This window comes from Eucyclogobius newberryi, unplaced genomic scaffold (genome assembly GCF_026437365.1).
Source record: "Eucyclogobius newberryi isolate DKJ021-1_F unplaced genomic scaffold, fEucNew1.0.hap1 SCAF_3, whole genome shotgun sequence".
Taxonomy (NCBI): domain Eukaryota; kingdom Metazoa; phylum Chordata; class Actinopteri; order Gobiiformes; family Gobiidae; genus Eucyclogobius; species Eucyclogobius newberryi.
In genome coordinates this window covers 17,593,196-17,615,354 of record NW_027315945.1, presented here as the reverse complement: position 1 = coordinate 17,615,354, position 22,159 = coordinate 17,593,196, and the positions used below count along the sequence as shown (strand labels likewise).

The 22,159-nt window shown below is 40.1% G+C and overlaps 1 protein-coding gene across 3 annotated transcripts in view; it reads left to right on the top strand.

The window, feature by feature from the left end:
- Nucleotides 1-18,710, top strand: part of LOC140374329 (low-density lipoprotein receptor class A domain-containing protein 4-like) — a 319,179-nt gene extending 300,469 nt beyond the window's left edge. For 2 of the 3 annotated variants that reach the window (XM_072461193.1, XM_072461191.1), the window contains exons 5-7: nucleotides 9,749-9,903; nucleotides 12,783-12,833; nucleotides 16,977-18,710. In XM_072461193.1, coding sequence (XP_072317294.1) covers nucleotides 9,749-9,903; nucleotides 12,783-12,833; nucleotides 16,977-17,549 — 779 coding nt within the window. In that variant the 3' untranslated portion in view covers nucleotides 17,550-18,710. The remainder of the gene's footprint in view (nucleotides 1-9,748; nucleotides 9,904-12,782; nucleotides 12,834-16,976) is intronic. The other variant, XM_072461194.1, reaches the window with a different exon arrangement.
- Nucleotides 18,711-22,159: the final 3,449 nt, after the last annotated feature.

Sequence of the window (22,159 nt, the reverse complement as noted above, 5' to 3'; positions counted from 1 at the left end):
TGAGAAAGTGTACTTTTGGGGCCAAACCCATGTCCCCAGCAACTAAATTTAGTCTCGAGTTCAAAGGTTCCTGGGAAAAGTTCTTGCAGTAAAAACAGGGCTTAGCTTTTCACTTGCAGCACTTCCTTCCCCCTTGGTTCATTTCACACTAAAGTGCATTTTTGATTGCCAGGTGTGGCTGTGAGAGTTTCCCCTCTCTCTCCGCTCAGCTCTGGCTCACTCTGGCTCGCTCATGCAGCCTTGGACCCAGGCAGGAAACAGGAAATGACTAGAGAGGAGACAGGCCAGCTGGAAGGCTTGTTGTGATTGAGTCAAATCATGAAAAAACGATGGGCGGCTGCATCACTGTTTTACAGTATTAAGTCTCATTGAAACCAACAGTTATCAGAAGTGACTTTGCAGTATTTTATGACTGTTGGATGGATGGCTGTGTATTGATTTGCTGTAAACGACCCAGTACAGATGCCACTTTGCATTCACTCATTGGCTTTGAAATTAATCCTGCAATGTTTTGGTCAATTTTCAGTTGGTTATATTCGGGTATTGCTGCTTTTGGGCTCAATATTCATCCCTGAACTAGACATTTCTTGAATTGAAGTCTTATATATTGTGCCGTCTTAACTGAGGCTCTGCAATGAAAAGACTTTTAATCAAGATCAAAATTCAGTTTGGGTGTTTTTGGAGAGGTCTACGGCCAATCCTTTGTGGTTTTGAGCAAAGTTCAGACTTTGGATGAGAAAAACCTTTTTTTATGTTAAATTGCAATGATTTTTTAAATAATTGCAATTTAACATAAAAATGATAAGTTTGTCGGCGTTGTTTATTTGTTTTTAAAGACTCGGTGAAAACGAATAGTGATTGATTAAAAAATTATATTATTATTGTATTATAATAATATAAATATTATTCTTGAGTGAAGTGGAAGTTGTATTGTTGTAGCCTTAAGTAGGGCTGCAACAAGTGAATCGATTAATCGCAACTAATCGATTATTGAAATAATCGTCAACTAATCAAATAACCGTTTAGTTGTCAATACATAGGTCCCAAATCATGCCTTGAGCCCAGAAAATAAGCTTTATTATTTAAATTGAGCTGCAGTTGCATAAAAATGACGTGGAAAATGTGTAAATTTAGTGTATTATATGAAAACACTTTTTTGTCCAAAAATGTGCTCCACCAGGTTCCTCAAACGGCGTCACTTCAGCTTCATCCGAGACAAATTTAGTTAAAAAAAAAAAACTTTTCATCACATGACTTTTGCAGTCCAAACAAATTAATTAATGAATACTCGCTAGACTTCGATCGAATCGATTTAGCAAAATGATCATTAGTTGCAGTCTTGGCTTTATAAACATAAATGAATAGTAAAAACTAAACTCAAAATGTGAACAAATTGTGTATTTGGATATTGATAGTTCATTATTCAGCACATTTTTACTCATTTTTACACATTTCAGCTGCACCTTCTACCCCGCACCGCGCTCGCCGACTTTCACCCAACATTATCGCGTTATACGTTTGCATTGCCGCGTTCTTGTGCCGTCTTTCCCATTTTGTTTTGCCTGTCAGCTCTTGCAGCGGCCTTCTGTTCATAAACTGCTGCCTTAGCTGTGGGGCCTGCTCTGCTCAGCTCCACTCTGCTGTGAGGAATGGTAATAAGTGAAGCTCCCCTCTCTCTCCAGTCTGTGAGCTGATAGGCATTTCCTCTGCTTGTGGGAGCCGCTCTCCTACTCTGCATTAGCAACAACAGCCAGCAGCCTGCTCCCCGCACGCCCCGCGCCTCAGTCAGCACAGTCTGTCAGATGTGAACCAGACACTGCGTCCAACCGGGATGGGAGTGGAGTAAACGCATCGGGGCAAAGTATTGTTTTCTGCAAGCTCTGGAACCGTATAGTGCAAATTTAGACTTTGACCATTACTGTTACTATGGCGGCCACAAGGAAAAGCACTACTGCGAAGACTATTGCTGCATGGTGTTTCTCACATCTCTTAAAGCATGACTCACTCCAGGTCATGTGGGCTTGTTAAATGTTCGGGTTGATGTAGAATGTTAATCAATACTTGAATCTAGTATCCAAACTAGATAGTCGGACTTTTCCTGAACATTCGAAGAACGGTCATGAGCTGAAATCGAACTGGTATGAGATCACATGGCAACTAGGGTGTAGAAAACTCTCAAATCGGATACTAATCAATACTATTTATATGTTAGAGATACAGTAAGTTAGATTAAACTGACGATTCACTCCAAAATTGTTCAGCTAAATCCAAATCTTCTCCTTTTTACTGCCGTTCCATATGCCGTAAACACTTTTAAATCGAAATTAAATGATGAGTCGACCAATGACAATGTTTGTTGACTAAAGCAACATCAACCGATTAATTGACTAAAAGATTACAGCCTTATTATTTTGTGTTGAAAAATCACGTTCTATTGTCTCAAAAAAAGTGTATTTATATATATTTATATTATAGCATAATGAACGTTCTATTATTTTGTGTTGGCCTAAAAATGATTGAGTGTTGGGCCTATTCCGAGTCTGGAGGCGTCGCTTTGGGCTCACAACATAATCCTGTCCACCTTTTAGAAAATGGGTATAATCAGTTTATTTAATTTATATTTGACTGTTTTTGCTGTTGAGAATGAACCTGGACAGTACAGCAGACCACGCCATTTGTCCTATGCATTTGATCATGTGATGCGAGTCTCTTTGGTTTCATTGGTCAGTCCCCCCCCCCTCTCGCAAATGATCTCATAATACATGCACACTCGTATAGACAAACACGGGTCAAAGGCTTGTCATCGGGTCAGGCTCGCTGGGCTGTTTACTCTCACTGTTTGCCTCTTTGAAATGGTTGTTGGGACGAGCTACTGCTGCTGTTATTGTAGGCGGCTAATGGCTTTATGGTTTTATAGCCCTTTTGGAGCATTCAAGTTGATGCACTCGGAATGCGATGTTAGGTTTCAGCACTTTTAGATCCTATAAAATAAAGAAAGTTAGTTGTTGTTGAAAACGGTCACAGATATCAGACTAGGCAGACACTAGGTGGGGATCTTGGTACATCTCGCCCCAAGACAAATTCTATAAAGTCAACTGTGTTCTATAGAGTTATATTTCATTAGAAACAGCGCCCCAGCTCCATACAACTGAAGTTAAACATTAACATTATAATTACTGCAGATGACAAAGTAAGACTAATTTTCCGTGTCATTTTTTCTATTTGATATATTTTGAAATGTATTGCTCATTTCATTTGAGTCATGGCCATTTTTAAGGGGACCCCAGGAAGACTAGCGGCCATGAAATAGGCAGCTAATGGGGATCACAATAAAACAATATATCCCGATAATTGTCAGATGATTTTATGTCAGTCCAAAAGAAACATGTCTTTAAACGTATTATTTGTGGTTGTATTATCAGACAAATGTGAAAGGTCTGTAATATCACCTTGTACCCTTACTTTACAGCAACACTTTTTTATCATTTTTATTTTTAATCGGCTCTTTTTGTAAACATTTTTATAGGTCGGCCAATATGCTTTTTTCTTCATCGATGCCGGTCGTCCGGCAATAGCCGTCCAATCAAGCACTTGATGTAATCGTCCGATATGGTCGTTTATAATTTAAAAAAAAAAGATGCAAATATTGTTCAATCTCTTCATTTTTTACTACAAACAATATACTTGATATTAAAATGTTGTAACTTTCATTGGACTTCAGCTACATACGATATACATTTTTAACATAATTTTAGCACTGGTTTGGCTTGCAGAGTCTGACTATCATCACCATATGAAACCATACATTATGTTCGTCAGTGCTTCAGCGACAGCTGATAATGACCATCAGACCCTCGTGTCTAGTGATGGTATGTGTGCCTTGGGTCCAAATTACCTATAGCTCTAAACACTTGTCAGATTATTGCGTAATGGCTATATTTTAAGCAGAAGCCACTTAATCTCTTCTTAAATCATGGAGCTTGCCGGTGCAGTTGAACAGCAGAAGGCTGACCTTTATGCAGGCAGACATGATAATCCCGCGCTGTCACCAACTTCAAGTAAACCTTGTTTGAAAAAGCGGCTCGTAAGTCCGACTCACATCCTGTCGGCGCATTTCTCTCCATGTTCTTCAGGTCCAACCACTTTAATGATTGTCTGCAGCGGCTGCTTTGGTCTCACGGTGTAGTCGAGATCAAGGCTAGGGCATTACCCAGACTAATATTAGACTAATACCAGGAGAGCAAGTCAAAACAATGATTAGGCTATGATCCATGAGAGGAGATAACTGGGGAATTGTTGTGAAATCTGAACAGTTCACAGTTTGCACCTGGGACAAACTCCTGCAGTTTTCAAACCATCGGTGGAATCGTTTAACAGAGGTTTATGAACATTGAATAACACTTTTTTAAGCGCATGCATCGCTCAACAATATTCTTATAGGGGTATTATTAAAGAGGTGGTAGTACTTTTGACTTGTAACTGCCCAAAAAGGACAAACGTTTCAAAGCTGTAGAGCATGAACCTTTGAAATCAATAAACCAATGTCTTCAAGGTTGTCTCAGCAGATGTTCCTTTTGAATTGAATATTGTTTTGGCACAGATTTATGCCCCTTGAAGCCTTTCTTATTGCATTGAAAAGTCCACAGTTTCATCCTTTGCTTACAATATAGCAGACTGAGGACGCGTTGAACTGAAAGTACTATTTTCAGAATACTTCAGCTCTTTCCTGTATAGATAATGGCTTTAGTAGCTTAATGCAGTGCCGCGGTGGTCACTTTGATGTCATTTGTGTAAACCCGATGGCCCAACGTCATAGAAAAACAACTGAATCTTCTTTTTCTACAATGGAACACTCCTGGACGAATGAGGGATTGCACAGACTCGATGGCCTAACTGCTTTCCCCCTCTCAACATATAAAAGCCCATGGACGGCCGGAGCCTGCAGAAGGAGGAGCGCTGCAGACGCCCGCCTCATATTGTTTTGACAAGTGGATTAGTGTAGTAATAACATCAGCCCGGTGGTGCTGGTAATGCAGACGGCCAGCACACTCTGTTCCTCCTGCACTGGGCCCGAACGCCGCTGTACACTGTGTGCTTCTCCACCCGGACGCCGCACTTCCTTCCTCCCCGTGTGCGCCGCAAACTACCAAGCGTTGAACTTTCATGTCGAGAGGGTGGGCTTTGCTCAAGGTGAAGAGCTGTTCCAGGTTTTCTCTGCGGTTGGACTTTCGGGAATGACGTTAAAGTGCCTAATTTATGAACCGGGACAGATTACATTTACAACGTTGTCAATGTCGAAGCAGATGTTACTTAATATGGACATGAGCAACGGTATCGTAATAGTTTGTTCTACTACTGCAGTGGCTTGAAATAGATTCATGAATACTGTATCAATCGCAATAAGGTTTAATATATTAACAAGCATTTTCATTTTGGACTAGTCGGCGATTCATATTTTTACATTGAGACTTTTTTTAAAGCATTGTTCAACTAATAAAGGTTGAAATATGGCAACTGAAGGCTTTTATAGAAAATTATTACGAAAAAAGTGTAATAAATTATACAAATTTGATTGAATCTTTTTTGATTTAATAATGCTGATGTCTTTGTAATTAAAAAATAATAATCTTTTGTGTTTTAGTCTGTTTAGTCCAGATAACGATTTTCAAAATGCGACTATACTTATTGTTTTATAGTCTTATTTTATATACAAATAGTCAATTAATTGTTGCGGTCTTATCAATCTATCTCAGGAATGAAGACCAAGCCAATTATATGACCGCGAGACAGTTGATGTTGTCAAAATGACTTGTGTGGAAGAAAGTATTGTCTTTCTTCACAAATATTCCAGTAAAATAAAAGTATGCTTTGAAAGATATATTTCAAACACCTAATCCTTTCAAAAACTTTGTCTTGTAATTTAAAGTATTTCCTCCCTGCGTCTTCTCTAGCCTGTAGCCCAGAGCAGCAGCAGGCCCACGCTCTCCATTTCCCAGAATGCCGCTCTCTGAATGTAAGCCATCATGGGTCCCCTCCCTGTGGTTTCTGTGGTTAGCACAAGCCAAGGCCGGTCCCAGATGCCTCTTGTCCCGGGACGAAAGCACGTTTTCCCCCTTTTCACATGGAGTTCAGGATCATTTAGTACAATTCTGGTTGTCATAAAGTTATATGGAACAAAGACGGAAAATGTTTGTTTGGAAATCTTTTATTGTGAAACGTTGAGGTTGGTGGAGGAACAATGGCCGTTACAGTTCGTTTAGTGAAAAGAGAGCATTGTTTGTGCCTATGAAGTTTCATTCGAGAAGCGAGAGTGCAGTAGTGTTTTGTCTTCTGTAATTATTACTTTGCACTACTACTTTCTCTTCCCTGTTTTGGGTTTCTGCCCATGTCGACACAATTCACATCTGGTTCAGTTTGGATTGATTTTTGACAGACGAGGTCAAAATATCTTTTCTTTGTAGCTCTGACTCAAAATTTGTGTTTGCTAATTACTTTATTTTTATTTTTTTTTTCTAGCTACCAACAACACGGCTATTTGATCGTTTTACATAACAAATAGAACTTTTTTTTTAACTTTGCAAACCACAAAGGCAAGGCAACTGTCTGCCAGGGCTACCAAGAAGAAGCTATACACCAATGAATTTGATCAAATAGATAAGAGTTCATATCGATACATCATCATTACATTCACATCAACACTCCACAAAGTAAAAGTATTTGTCCTCCTCTTCTCCATCTCCTAAGCATCCCACAACTCCGGTTGTTAGCGCTGGTTAGTTTTACTGTCTTGGGTTTCACTCTCCTCCATATTTTCCTTTCTCTGCGGTTTGGCCTCCTCCTTCTCGAGGCGTACCCCACCCGTCCCCTGTGGCCACTGCTGCGGTGGAGAGGGTTTGGGTGGATTTCGGCGCTGGCTCCACATTAACTCGGCCTAAAGCTGACAAATAAGCTTGCCAGGATTACTTTAGGCCCAGGCAGAGGGGATAGGCCCGGCTTTGGGCGACTTTGGCATCTCAAATAGGGACTTTCTGGTGGGAATAAAAAAGGCTGAATCATGGGCTAGCCATTGGTTTGATCCTCCAGGTTTTGTGCAGAGCTTGAAGGAAAAATATAGTGTATGTTCAGGTCTTAACTATCTTTACAACACTAAATGTCCTCAAAGTAACTTGTTGTACGCAATGCTCTTATTCTGATGGTTCACAGCACCATAGTTACTTTGAAAAGCACAGCAATCTCTCATGCTTTCATTAGATGGCGTCACTAAATTACATGTTGGAAGATCCAAACTACTACGAAATGGTTTTACAAAAGATATCCTTCTGTGTACATCGCTCTGAATTCATCCGCGCTTGCGACTCGCACTGTCCATTTTAAAGAGGGAAATTGAGAGCATCAGTTTAATAGTACATGTTTATATACCAGTAGCTCTGGTATTTACATTAACAATAAAAAAGGTTGTTGTTTCTTTTTCTTCTCGTCACCGGCCCCAATGTGCATGAGTTTGAGATTGTCCTTCAAAATCGTAATTTAGTTGATAGTGTCATAGTTTACAGCTTTTTTATGAATTCACTAATTCTTTAGAAGATTATAAAGACTTGTCTTATAACTTGTCTCACAACCACAGCAAATGGAAAGCATGGAGTGATTTAGCAGGAGTTCTGGACAGGTGAAGATGCCGCTTCCTACTTATACCTCAGTAAACCGGCTGAAATACTGTAGATGACTCTGGATTGTGGTTGTGCACTTAAGACTGGAGCGGTATGAGCGCACACGTTTACAGTCACACGCACACGCACTCTCTCAGCCAGAGATGAGTCAGTGTCCTGCAAGCGCTTCAGAGGCAGAGGTCACCACCAGTGCCAGACCAGACAAGGTCAAGACTGCAGCTTCAACAGACCAACTGCAACAACAAAAGACGCTCTGACAGAAGCAAAGCAAGACAGAGCGAGCGAAAGGATGAGGGAATGACAGTGGGCGAGAAAAGAGGAGAGGAGAGAGGGCGTGGACATCCAGAGTTCAAAGAGTCAGACTGAGGAGAGTGGAAATACAAGAGTTAAAGCTGCTCTGACGTGCAAATATGGTTCTGTGCATTTGAATTTAAAACGTCTCTCAAGATCAGATACAGTATTGAAATAGTTTGAGGTCAAAAACACTGAATATAACATACTTTTTAAACAGATGACACAAACAGAGCCAACAATAAATGACTAGACCGAAATTACAATCGACATTCAAAAAATAGAAACAACAATGTCACATTTTCTCTCTTTGTGGTGTGTTTCTGTGATGTTCTTTTGTGTTATATACAAAAACATGAAGAAAAGCTGTACAACTTTATCACCCGAAACTCTCAAAACTAACCGTGTTATAAAATTATATTTCTAATTCACTTTATTAGACAGACACATGACAAATGCACATTAGACGGGGTCAGACAGGACAGTACAGTGCACATTGTGTCTCCTCTCGCCGCCCTCTCGTCCCAGATCCATCCTTGTCCCGGGACAGTCCTGGTCTGAGTGGGACAGAGACACAGACTGCATTCAGCAGCTTTACAAAGACACCACTGTCCCTGCAGACAACAACTCATCTTTTTAAAAGGATTTGGACATTTCTGCTCTCTCCAAACCAGACTTGGACACAGCTATGGGCTCTGGTACAAGCACAGGGGTGACGTTTGGTCTGTGCTACCCCCTGCTGGTCAAGGATTGTCATAACAAGATCAAATAAAACTGATAAGCTAGAAATGTAGTTCAATGATACAGTACAATGGTGTGTTAGTTGTCGTCACTGAGTTTTTAATCTTTCAAAGCAGCTTCAGAGCATTTTAGCATAATCTCCATCCAGTGATACTTAAACAGATTATTAGTCAAATTGTTGGTTCTGTAATTTAACACTACAACACTGATATGTTCAGTACTTCCTAGTTTTTTTCCTCCAAGTAGACAATAGCCACCCCACACATGGAATAGTTCCCCTTGAAGAAACCGCTTATGCGTGTTAAATTGTATTCTTCAAAGATACATTAAAGAAAAAGTCAAACAATTCAAGTTGTGATTTGAAAGCAGTAGTTGATTTTGTGTTTGTGTCATGGCTGTCACTCTATTGGCTGAAACTCTATTGTTAGTATATAGTGGGGCTGTACTGTAACCACATTTTATACTTTTAATGAGGTTTCATGCACATGCCCAGTAATTTAACTGTATTTTGGTGTATTTTTCATGTTTTATTTTTTACATAAACCATTTAAATCCACATCCATTTCTCAAGATTGTTTTCTTACATAAACTAAACAAGTGAATACGAGATTAACCCTAAGGACCAATAAGAATCTCCAGTTTTGTATAATATCACTAGAGTGCTTGATGTTGCTGTGGCAATGATGTAGTATTCTGGTCACGGGTTCTGGCCATGTTATGTTATGCCATTTTAGATTTACACTTAATCAGACAACACTAAATACAGTATGGAGCTTGTGAACAATATGCCTTCAGGTCTCCGGGGGAAGGACCTGAGACCCAGTCAAAATTACAACCTCAATTTCCATGCATTATTATGGGCCACACCGCAAACGGAGGCGCACAAGGTTACTGCAAGGGGAATTGTTTAATTCTAGCCCCAGTCTATAGACATCATCCACAAGCTTTAACCTCGAAGAACTGAAGAAACCATAACGAATCAATCCGCCTTTATTCTTGTGATGTTTCTTCCTAACACTAAATTGTTGTTCTTTCTCTGTGTGTTTCAGCTGAACTGGAGTTTGTTCAGATCGTCATCATTATCGTGGTGATGACGGTGATGGTGGTGGTCATCATCTGTCTGCTGAACCACTACAAACTGTCCACCTGGTCCTTCATCAGCCGACAGAGCCAGGGGCGGCGGCACGACCACGCACTGCAGCAGGTACCTGGCACTAACACTCCGACACTTTATAGAAAAGGCATTTGAAAACGGGTGGTCCTAATCTGCTGAGATCATCCGACCAATTTGTGTAACAATCACAATCTTTTCAAACTCAAATGCAAAATGTTGCTTTGCTGACTAGAAATCAGCGCTCACTAGTTCATTCCTCCATTGTGTCCTTGGGCAAGTCACCCACTCACAATCCTCCGTGTACATCGGCGTATGAATGTGTGCAAAATACTAAATGTGATGTAACAATTAAAGTTTTATATAATGCCACCCACTAATGGCTGGCATGACACAGTACGTCAATCTTAATCTTTTATTTTAACTCTTCTTAGCCCACATTGTAAGACAAAATGTTCAGTTTCCCTGACTTTTCAGTTGTCTACGGACTTAGTTGTAGGTAATGTCAGGTGGGTTGACCGTTTTACATAAAATATCCATACAGTCAATTATGTGTACATTTGTAGTGTTGGAGGACAGAAAGAATGTTCTCTTATCCAGAAAAATCATGGGCTAAAACTAAGAAGAGGTTTAAAATAAACACAAACACTGAAAAGAGGAGTTATAGAGGACATGTTATACATTTTTCTTGATATTTAGTATTAGACTATAAGATGCGTAGATAATTGTTATCATTTGATATTTGTGTAAACAAAAATATTGATCTAAAATGGTTTAATAATTAGTTTATTTGTAGAGCACAATTCGTACACAAAGCAATTCAAAGTGTTTCACACAACAGGAAAAAAGATACATTAAAATTACAAAGACATGACAGACATCACAAAACCTTCATTTCTATTATTTCAATTTCAATTTAACCATTTTGCTGACATGAATCATACATTTTGTCCGCGCTTAGTGATCCACCAGATGGAAACCCAAATCTATTGGACCACACTGGCAGACACTCCAGACACTCTTTCCCATATGTATTTGACATTTCCAGTGTGGCAGGTGTCTCCGGGATGGGCACCTCACTTTTAGATCTGTTCCCATGTTAGACCTAGACGTGAGCGCGCTATCCGCCTCTGCACACGTCTGTGCTGAGCGTATGGCTCTTTTACGACGACTCACTCATTGACGCCTCCCTAGATTAAGCTATCGCTAAACTAATTGTCCCAGATAAAACTAGATCAAAGCTTTTAGTGTTAAAACTTGCTCTTAGAAGTTCATTGACTTCTTTTTTCATACTGATAAGCCCCGCCTTCTCATAGTGAGATTGTACCATAGGAACCGTTGTAAAATGTTGTAAGTATGACCTGGAGATTGAATCTTGAATTGAATCTTTTGACTTATCGAGATAGGAAGTAGGTTAAAACAGATCTTTTCAGAGCTCTCAAGCCTCGAATGCAGAACAATACAGAATTACTTAAGCATGTTTAAAGCACTTGAGCAAGTTATCTCTGAGGGAACACCGTTACCATGGTTAAAAGCTAGTGAAAGATGATTTTTACAGAATAACCATTTAAACTAGTATACAAATCTTGTATAGGACACTTTGTACTTTTCACTAGTGCAACTATTTCTGATAAACTTCCCTTAATTCTTTTCTTGTTGGTCACACAAAAACACTCTTATTGTCGTCTGTATATGGAGTCTGGCAGCGCCTCACTTCCTGCATCAAATGGAAACTGCTTGTCCCCTCGTCATCTGTTCGTACTGCCTGTCCTGGAGCAGCCATTGTGATCTTGCTTTATTTCCGAGGCAGGACAAACATAGCACCTCTTCAGCCTGTCCCATTGCCGCTGGGTTAAATGAAAACCTTTATCTCGTCCCCTCATGTCCCAGATTCGGAGAGGCTGCAGTATGCACCGTTTCTTCAATGGCAAACACAGGCCCTTGATGTTTAATTCACCAACACAGTCCAGACAGATGCGGCAATCCTAGGACAAAATTGTACTACACATTTACGAACAATGTTTTCTGGAAAAATACACTTTCTTTATCCGCATTTCGTTGTAGAATTTGAAGTTCATTAGGATTTGCAGTGGTTAAACGTGTTCATACAAAGACCGTGGAACAAGTCGAGATGTTGATCCCTGGAAGATATTTGCTCTAGTTGAAATTATGCAGCCGCTAACCTCTTTTTCACCTCCTTTTCATCTCCTTTTCATCTGCGCTGCTGCTCTTTGCATAATTTCAGCTTTGATTGGAAGGCAAGGCGGCCGCACAATGCCCAAATAAATAAATAAATCAGTAAATGTACGTTGCATGTGCCGCGTCAGAAAGCTACAAAGCGACTGCGGTAAAACAGCAGCAGTTGCCCTTTTGCTCCTAACAGATCCATACAAAGACACTATTCCAGTGTTTTCCTCTTTTTTCATGTTTCTTTGTGCCATGTTTTGCAGCTAAATGTTGTTGACTATGGCGTCTTTTGAAAGTTCCCAAAGTCAAATTTAGAAAAAAGGAAGCAGGCAATTACTGTATTTTGATGGCTGTTTTTTTCCTTTGTTGTGTCTCCTTTCGAGTACGAATACATGGCACGATTTCAGATTTGTGTGTGTTTTTTTATCTTATTTTCTGCTCATTAAGTTGTTTCCCCTTTTTATTCTGCAAAGGAAGAAAGTTCTTCTTCTTCTTTTTTAACAGACGCTTTTTGGTCTCGCACATCAAAACGGCATCCCAGACTCGCAGACATCAAAGCCAGGAGAAAGCAGCACTGGGTTGCCACATTAATTTCGGCAGAAGATACACACTTAACTGTCCAAGATTACTGATCGCTTGGTCGGCATCAAAAAACTGTAGCTTATCGTATTTGTGAACATGGCCGGCCGTGAAAGATCAAACGTGAACTTATCGTTACATGATTTTGGCAAGTAAATCCTTGTTAAAAGTGCGTGCATTTGATTTCATGCGTCTTTTGTTTGCAGGATGGGTGTCTGTGGCCTTCTGACAGCGGCTCTCGACAAGGAGCTTCAGAGGTAAGACCCGCGCTGATATGAGCACGACTGTCGAGCAGGATTGTCACTCAGTTTGAAATTCAAAATGATCCAATGTGTGATGCATATAAAAGGTTTACTTTTCAAAAAGGACATTGTCAAAATAGTAAGTCAGGCATAAAGAAGGTTTAAAAACATTTTATTTCTATTATGAAAGCAAGAATGAAGGCTGAATTCCATTGGTTGACTTGACTTTTTTAATTTGTCTGTAAATTTGATTTGAGATATTTTGCCTTTCTTTGTCATTTTGACTTTACAAAATATTTTGATTTATTCATTTATGTATTACTAAATTCATGATGCTGCCTACCAAAACGGTGTGATTTTTATTTCAGTTTTATTAAGTCAGTCAATTAAGTCCTCAAAAATGTAATATGTTTTGTTAAAATAAATTAAAAAAATGCAAAATAGTGTCTGCAAGAGAGATATTACGGTACTTCCTAGGGCTGACAAACTTCAGTTTAGTCTAATAATTGGTTGATGATGTTTTTGTTGACCAAAATTTGTTTTTTTTTAAGGATATGTAAAAGGATATGTATGGGGGTGACAGCAGAAAAGAGAAAGAATGGCCTGAGATAGCTGGAAAGTGAATTGTGAATTTTCCTTTTACATAATAACAGTGTAACTTACTGCTTTCACTCTCCTGCAGTTGAAGTCCTGGGAGTGCAGTTTTGGTCAGATACATGCTCAGCTCATAAAGATACTGATACTTTTTAGTTTTATACCAGTGTCCCCTTTAGTCAACCAACAAAATGTCTCTTCGACTTCAGCCCTATTGGTTTGTATGACATGGTTTGAGTGAAATATAAAATGGAGACTGTAACTTTGTGCAATAAACTAAAACTTCACTATTATCCATCTAGTGTTTTAGCTGCAGGAGAGATACTACTTTAATGTACTGCTTCCTCCCCAAAACAAGTCTCATAAGTGCAATGTTTTTTTCAACCCACTGGAGATGTTTCCTCCATCTCTCGACTCGTTATTACACATTTCGCTCCAGGCCATTTGTATTTTAAGAGAGTTTCCTTTTTCCTGTTTGGTGCCATAAACTAAATGAACTCGGAGCACCATCACAAAAGGCGGGAGGTGGTATTTTACTCAATGTGCTGCGACAAGACAACTCTTAAAAATCATCGATAAGTTTTACTGGCTATTTGAAATTCAGTGGAGAGGAAGAGAATTGTACGAATGTAGGAAGTAAATGGGTTCTTTGTGTTCTTTGTCTACAGCTTAGTGCCTTGTGCATTATCTTTCATAATTGCTATGCGGTTTCAATTGCACAGTCCAACGCTCAAAGATCGTAACATTTGTATTCATAAGCTTGTAAATATTTGATCGCGACAGAAATTGAGTTATGGAAGACGGAATGGGTACGGCTGGCTGGCACCAAATCACAAATGTGGCAACTTTCCAAAGGCGAATGTGCTCGAACCAAAAGCAGCCAAGAAATATGTGTAAAAAGCTTGTTAGGTTGCTTCATATCAGATGTTTAACCATGTAGGGCTGGTTTTGTCGGAATGGCACTGTGTAGTCAAAAAGTATGCTTGAAAAATTCATTAGAGGTGGGCAATATATATATATATAAAAATATGGATAATACTGTGAATGTTTTTTTTAAGATATGCAAAATGTGAATAACGAGTATCTTGTGTAAATTCAGCAAGTTGTAATCTTTCAAAGGATTATAAAGTGATGGTGAGGTCATTTTACAATAATTTCACTTTTGTTGGATACTTTAATCTCAACTAATTTGTTTGAAAACACATTTTACCGCTTTTCTGTTGACTTGAAAAGCAAGACTAAAACAGAACTAAACCAGAGCTATTATCATAAAAACACATGATATCATCTGTATATATCAGTATTGAGGCATTAGTTTTGTTAATTTTGGTCAATCCCTAAAATGCACAAATGTCAGCTGAATTGTCAATAAAGATTTGTTTAAAAATGATGAAGTTTGAGGACTGCAAATGTGCACTCTCCTGTTCAGCCAATAATGACGACAATTCAACCATGTAGGGAAGGTTTGGCGACTGGCTGGCACTATATAGTAAACCAACAGTCTGGTTATGTTCCCTAGAGTGCCGTAGACTCACCCAAGTTACCAACAATGAGAAATGACAGCAAAACTTGGACAATGGCAGCGGCAGCAGATGGCAAATCTTATGAACGAGTGTGCGCTTTGGAAAAACAAGAAGGGGCATTCGGGAAAGCAGGACAAAACACAATAGTCTGTTAAGGTAATAATAAAAAAAAAGTTTGGCAGGGAGCGTGCTGTGTGAACTTTTACCCAAGCCAATTAATGCTGCTTGTTTTGCTGCCCTTTTGCCTACGCAGATGCACCAAATCTGCTTTCAGACGGCGAGCCCTGGCAGCCGCACAGACAGCGTCGGGTTCTAGATGTCTTCTTCTATGTAAACGGAGCTAAAAGAGGCCAAATGGGAGACAGGTAGAGAGGAAGGAGGATGAAAGCACAAGAAGGGAGAGAGGTAAAAGCAGTGTCAACGCCGCAGCGCCCCCGGAGACCTGCAGTGGGAGGGAGAGAGCACAAGGAGATGGGCTCATGGGGAGAGGAAGGAGCCGGAGGAGCTGGAGGGTGGACGACTGGAGGAGACTGTGGGGGACACGGAGGCTAGATCACTTCTATAGTTCAGTGTTCCTTTGTGCGTTTTTGATCTCTTTACAGAATTATGCTTGTGATTTGCCATATATTTTGAAGTTTCTGTGTAAACTTCCCTCTGCAGAACATATGACTATAAAATGCATTGAAATCTGATTTATTATAAACATGTCTGCATGATGAGTTTTGTTTAAATAATAGGATTCTGTTCAAAGGTCACATTTTTAATAATTGACAAAGAGACTATAATAGGCCTATGAACTGACAAACTAATAAAAGAATCACATGTTTGTACAGATCTAGACTACAAGATTAGCTGTTTTTTTATGCAGTATAAGACGAGCATAAGCCATTGATAATTTCTCCAACTCAAATTGCTATTTCGGTTGAATTGCGACTGAATACCGCATGTTCAGCATAAAAAAATATCACATGCTCAGTCCTCATTTCCTTCTCCATGTTATAAATGTTGTGGGTTTGTCTCTTTCCTCCTCCTTTATTTACTGAAACTGACAGTTGCAAACGCCTAGTAAGATTTAACCTATGACTTTAAGTCCAGGCTTTAGTCCCCACAGCGGTAAATGATGTTGAAATGCTCCCGTCACAGAGCCGAGGATCAAATCATGGCTGAATTCATTACAGTCCCTATAAAGATACTGAAACGTGTCAGTGTGTGTGGCAGAGGGGGGGTTGGTGCGTCATTAATCAGCTGTACCTCCCCTGACACTGTCTAGACAGCCGTCTGAGAGCTGCCCTGCTCCAGTGCGCTGTGCAGGCACACACCTCCACTCCTCCTTCACATCTATCCATCCACCTGTCTCATTGAGTTTTTTTTCCTGCCTTCCTAACTTCTACTTTATCAACATTTGCTAATGATAGTTGCAACAGGAGTGATATTAGCGGCAGAAGATTAATATAGTATTGTTTTGTGGTTTATTATAGTTGCACCACCTTCTTATGCACTTTATCTATTCCCTTTTTCTTTTGCTGCTCTCTTTCTCCCTCTCTCCATCTCGTCTGGCTGTTCATCAGTGAGGGCAGGCCATTAGAGCCACATTGCACTAATTGAAATGGGTTCCTTGCGATAACGACTTGCTGCCACTGAACAAAATGTGTCGAAAGGGACCAAAAATGTGCGAAATGGATCATGCTGTCACAGCCTGAAGAGCTAATCGTGGTGAAGATGTGCTACAAAAGATACAGGATGAAGAGATGTGGTGGAGGAATGACCAAATCGCAAGTCACGCTCCTGCCTCAGTTTGAATGTGGCCTGAATCAAAATGCCATGATGTCAAATTCACTTCACCTTCATTAGATATGTTCTGTATTTAGGAAAGATTTAATACTACAACAAGACTCATGGTAGCTTCAGACCGTTGTTTTAGCCTTAAACCTATTCAAGTCACAATCACCTAATCATCCAACATAGAGTTAATACTACAATCTATGTACAAACTTATAAACATGTTTGCTCAGTCTGACCTCTGACCCTGTGTGTTCTCCAGGTGCTGTACGCCCCTCAGGCTCATCGAGACCGCTTCACGGCGCCCTCGTTCATGCAACGTGACCGCTTCAGCCGCTTCCAGCCCACATACCCGTACCTGCAGCACCAGATCGACCTGCCCCCAACCATTTCCCTGTCGGACGGAGAGGAGCCCCCGCCGTACCAGGGCCCGTGCACCTTACAGCTGCGAGACCCTGAGCAGCAGATGGAGCTGAACCGCGAATCGGTGCGGGCGCCACCCAACCGAACCATCTACGACAGTGACTTGATTGACATGGGAGGGGGCGGGGTTTTGGGCGGTGGGGTCGGCGGGGCAGGGGGACCTAGACCGCCCAGCAGTAACTCGGGCATCAGCGCGGTCAACTCCAGCACCCATGGGCGCATGGAGGGCCCTCCGCCGGCCTACAGCGAGGTGATGGGGCACTACCCCGGAGCTGCGTTCTTTCTTCACCAGCACAGCAATAACCAGAGGGTGGGGGGGCCGGGCAGCAGGACGATCCAGCAGCAGAGCCAATCAGAAAGCACAATAGTACCTGCCAAGGCCAAGGAAGGCCGACCAGAGGACCTGGTCTGAGGAGCCTGAGGCCCGGACTGAACTCTGTCCTCTGTTCTGTCTCTGCTTTGTCCAACATCACCCCTGCTCTCATACAGCAGTACTCATACAGGAAAAGGAACTTACAGTGCCAGCGCTATTGTGCTGTGTTTTAATAGCTTCGATATTAGACAATTAACTGCAAAACATGCACATTTGCATCTGTTTCAAACAAATGTAAAATGTGGCTTTTAGTGTTTTTGGCTAACAATCTCATAATGCCACATGTTTCATTGTTGAGCTTAAATATTAGCATTAAGCATTCCACAGCTGTCGGCCCTGACATTAAATGGCTATAATAACTTCTTTCAAATGTACTGTTCTTTGTATGGTGAGTGGGGGTGTTTTTTGGCACACAGCACTTGTCTCTCTCATGTCCTCTGTCCACACTCCCATGCACAAATAAATATTAGCTACAAGGTAACAAAAGACAGCAGGGAACAGAGACTGGTGTTTCCTCTGTTGGAGTTCAAAGCGCTGGGCTGGACGTATGCACTGCGTGGAGAGGCTTTTCCCTCACACCACAAACTGCAGCACAGAATGAAATGCTTTCCTCTTAACATCCTCCTGTCACCAGAACTGAGGAGGGTCACTTTATTGTCATTTTGTTTTAGTTTCCTTTTGGACCGGGATCTGTGCACAAAGCGAGAATCAAGGACTACTTCTTCTAGAGATCACAACTAAAACAACTGACTCCAAACCCCAAATCTTAGTGCCAAGGTTCATGAGGAAGCAAAATAAACGGGGGAACTTCAACATTCAACACAAACAAGAAAACGTTATCTTAAAGTTGCACTATCTTTTTGTTGTAAAAGAGAAGAGGGAAACGTTGCTCTGTGATGAAAATGTCTTTGTAGTTTTTCTTTTTCTTTCTTTTTGGTCCTTTTTCATGAATGAATGGACTGACTGAACTCTGGCTCCAAACTTTATATTTAAACAGTTGGGAGCAAAAACAAAACAAAAAAAAACTAAAGTATTATTACTAACCGGCCTATGATCCTTGTCTGCAAACTCCACAGGCACAGTAAGACTTAGTAAGAGAATATTCCTTCACGTATGTACACTTCACTGGAGACCTGCCTCCAACAGGGCGACTGGGCGGACCGTGCATTTTATACTTGTTTTTCTAAATTCAATTTGCCAATTAAAAAAATCAACTGAAAAAGTCAATGTCAGTAAAAATGTTAATGACATTTGATTTAACATTGTCTAGATGCAAACCAGTAGGGATGTTATGGTTAATCGATTATCGTAATTATTTAGCTCACAATATAGTTATAAAAAATAAAGTTTGATAATTTGAAATTTTTAGAAGATTTTTTATAAAAAAAAATTGGGATGGGACTAAATTAGGTTTTTTGTTTTTAGTTCAATTAAAATTAAGTCCTTTCCGCTCACCCTTACCTGAAAAAAGTTATTTTGTGTCAAATTAATCACGAAATTGAGGATTTTGAAGTTGTTTTGGCCATGATAATCGCAAATAATCATTAAAATCGTGATGTTTATTCTCACAATCGTTACAGTAAAATTGAATCGTGACATCCCTACAAACCAGCCAAACTTTTAACAGAATATTTTTCTGCAAAGCAAGCATGAAAAAATATCAAATAGAAACTTTACATTTTGGCATTGTTGATTAGAGTTCGATGGTTGCCTCTTGGCCATTGTCAAGTTCTTTCCATTCTCAACAAGTTCAAACTAATCAAGGGTTCGTCCAGTCACCAGTTTGAGCAAGTTTCCATTTCCGAGCTTCTTAAAAACCCTGCATCCCTCATCTGCACAGTGCATTTTGCCAACACTGCACCCCTTGCAAAACACCACAGAAAAGAAAAAAAAAACACCACAAAAAAGCAGAGCTAGAAGCTTCGCGTCTCTAAAGCCACAACAAAAACGTCAAAAAAAGTTCCGTTTCCTGTCTGCATTCGCCAGCGCAGCGATCAGGTTTATTAAAAAAATGTCTTGTGGTTGAAGTCAAGGGCTATGGGAGGGTCCTTTTTTCTAAGAATTTTTTGAGGGGGAAAAAAACCAGAAAACAACAAGCCTTCTCTGCTCATTGTTGCCTTCTCCGCTGCTCTGTCTCTGTCTGTCCATCTTATCGTCTTTGCACTTTCACCTCGCTCTCGCCTCTTAGCAGTGCCCCGTAAACCTGTGCATGTGTGAGCCCGCTAAGCCCTTTAAGAGTACAGTGACTGGAGACTGATTTGGCAGTTTTTTGTTTTTTAATCTTGTTGTCTGTGTTGGTGAGTACAGCCGTTTTAGCGACACAGAAAGGCACTTAACTCTCCTGCTCGACTACTGGAGAACCATCTGTGTCCGTCCGTGCGCTATTATCAGCTTCTCTGAGTGGTAAAGACTCGAGGACATTTATATTTACACGTAAACCTACTTTTTACAATTGGACCTGTGTTTGAAAGGCCGCACAGATGCATGAAGGAAACTGAAATGCATATCTGGCCTTGATGTTAAGACAAAAGCCTATGCCATGGCGGTCCTGTCCAAAATCATCAAACTATATGTTTTGCCCTTAAGTCACAATGCCTACGCCAAGACCCAGTGCATCTCTCTGTTCCCATTTTCCCACCACAACTTAAACTGCCTCTTAATGTTTAGTGATTTGCCTTTAGACCCATGCATCCCTCTAACCTTCAAACAAAAATGTGGCCTTCTATATATTTTCTTTTACATTTTGCACAGTAATATGTACTTCATTTAAATACTAAGCAAAAGTCTTGAAACTGATTTCAATACCAACATGATTTAAAAATAATAATATACACAAAATATGAATTGATTCTTTAATATTTCCTTGTGGTCTGATAGAAATCAAGATTATTCTCAAATATTCAGGAAAGATCCAATTTTGTCCTGTTTTTCAGTACTGAGTATCTAGTAGTATTAATTTGTATCAGTTCATCTAAAGCTTTTGCCAACCTTAATTTCCATGTGTATTTTAAATTTCTGCTTTATAGACTACACCAACTTCTCATCTATTGCATATCCAACAGGACTGGAGACTAAACAAGAATTCTTGGAAGCAAATCGATCACTTAATATGGATAGGGCATATTAATTTACTGGGTCATGGCCTCATTCACGCAAAATGTGTTTATTATTTTACATTTTTATTCTTTTCTCATTATTTGTCAGTCAAAAATGATTTCCCGCTCGTTCTCTTTTGACAAGGAGAACCTGTTTGTGTCGCTGTCACGGGGATCATCAGTGCATTTGAATGTGTGCCTCATCCCTGGCCGTACAGTTTTATGTGCTTCTATGTTTGTTACTACATCGCTGCTAATGCTGTTGCTGCTATCGCTACTATTGTTGCTACTGCTAAAGCTCTCATGCTTCCTTTGCTTTCCCTACAGAACTATCATCTTACTCCCGATTTGCCATAAACATTCTTCTATAAAACCCCAAACCAACTAGCTGAGGTCAAACGCTCCGATGTATTGAGACTAATATTCATACTTTGCAACATTTCACATTCTTCGACCCGTCTTAGTAAGTTTCGACCGCAGCGTCCTGGCCCGCTTGACCTTTTCTCCTTCTCGGTCATTTCCCTCGGCTTATCCTGTCTGTACAGTCATAGCTTGTAAATGGAGGATATAAAGATGAATTTTATGTTTTCTACAAGGAGGTTTGCATGTTACTATGTGAGTAAATAAGGTGCCTAATGTTCATGTTTGAGCAGACCACACTGGGGCCAAACTGTTGCTTGGGATTGCTGCAGAGGCTGCACGCGTCTGTTCCACACAAACAAAAGTTCAGTAGCGTCACACTTTTCTTAACCTGCTCTTAAAGACGCTATTTGAATCTTAACTTACATTTTGATTATATTAGCTTGTATACCCTTCTATTCTTTTCTATGCGTTGGACAGAGGCCCTAGTTGCCCCTGATGCCCTCCCGACCGACAATTTGTCCACGTGTGGAGCAGATATAGGAACCCACTTGCACTCAAAGCTCCCACCTTCGTTGTGCCTCACTTCCAACGGTGCTTTTTTCAGTAGTCTGTCTCTCTTTATGTTTGTTTGTAAGGTGCTGTACATAACTTGAATATATTATGCACATATCCTACCCAATGGGTAGACACCACAAAAGTTGTGAATATTGTAATATAATGTATAGACAATATAAGAATTTTAAGAAAGGCAGCATCAAATTTGTAAAAATGCCTACAGTTAAAAATGTGCTTTGTCTTTTTTATGAGAAAACATGGTTTGCAAAGGATGCTTAGAATACGGTTGCAACACAAATTACTACTTACAATATTTTGCTATGAATACGAGTCGGTTATGAGAAAGAGAGAACCTGTGGCTTGAAGACGTTGGTGAGAAAGATTCATTGTCTATTGGATTTGAGTCGACTAACAGGTCATGCTGATGTGTACGAATGTCACTCGATCTCATGCATTGGCCTTCGTCATAGACTGTATAAAGTAACGGACTTAGGAATCGTGATGGTGAAACGGTAATGGCCTAAATAATTGTGTTTTGAGGCATATTACAAATCACCCTTTTTCTTACCATTCAACTTTCAGCCTTGCTACTAATTCAATTGACCACCTGCCAATTTATTCTAGCTTTTTTTTAAA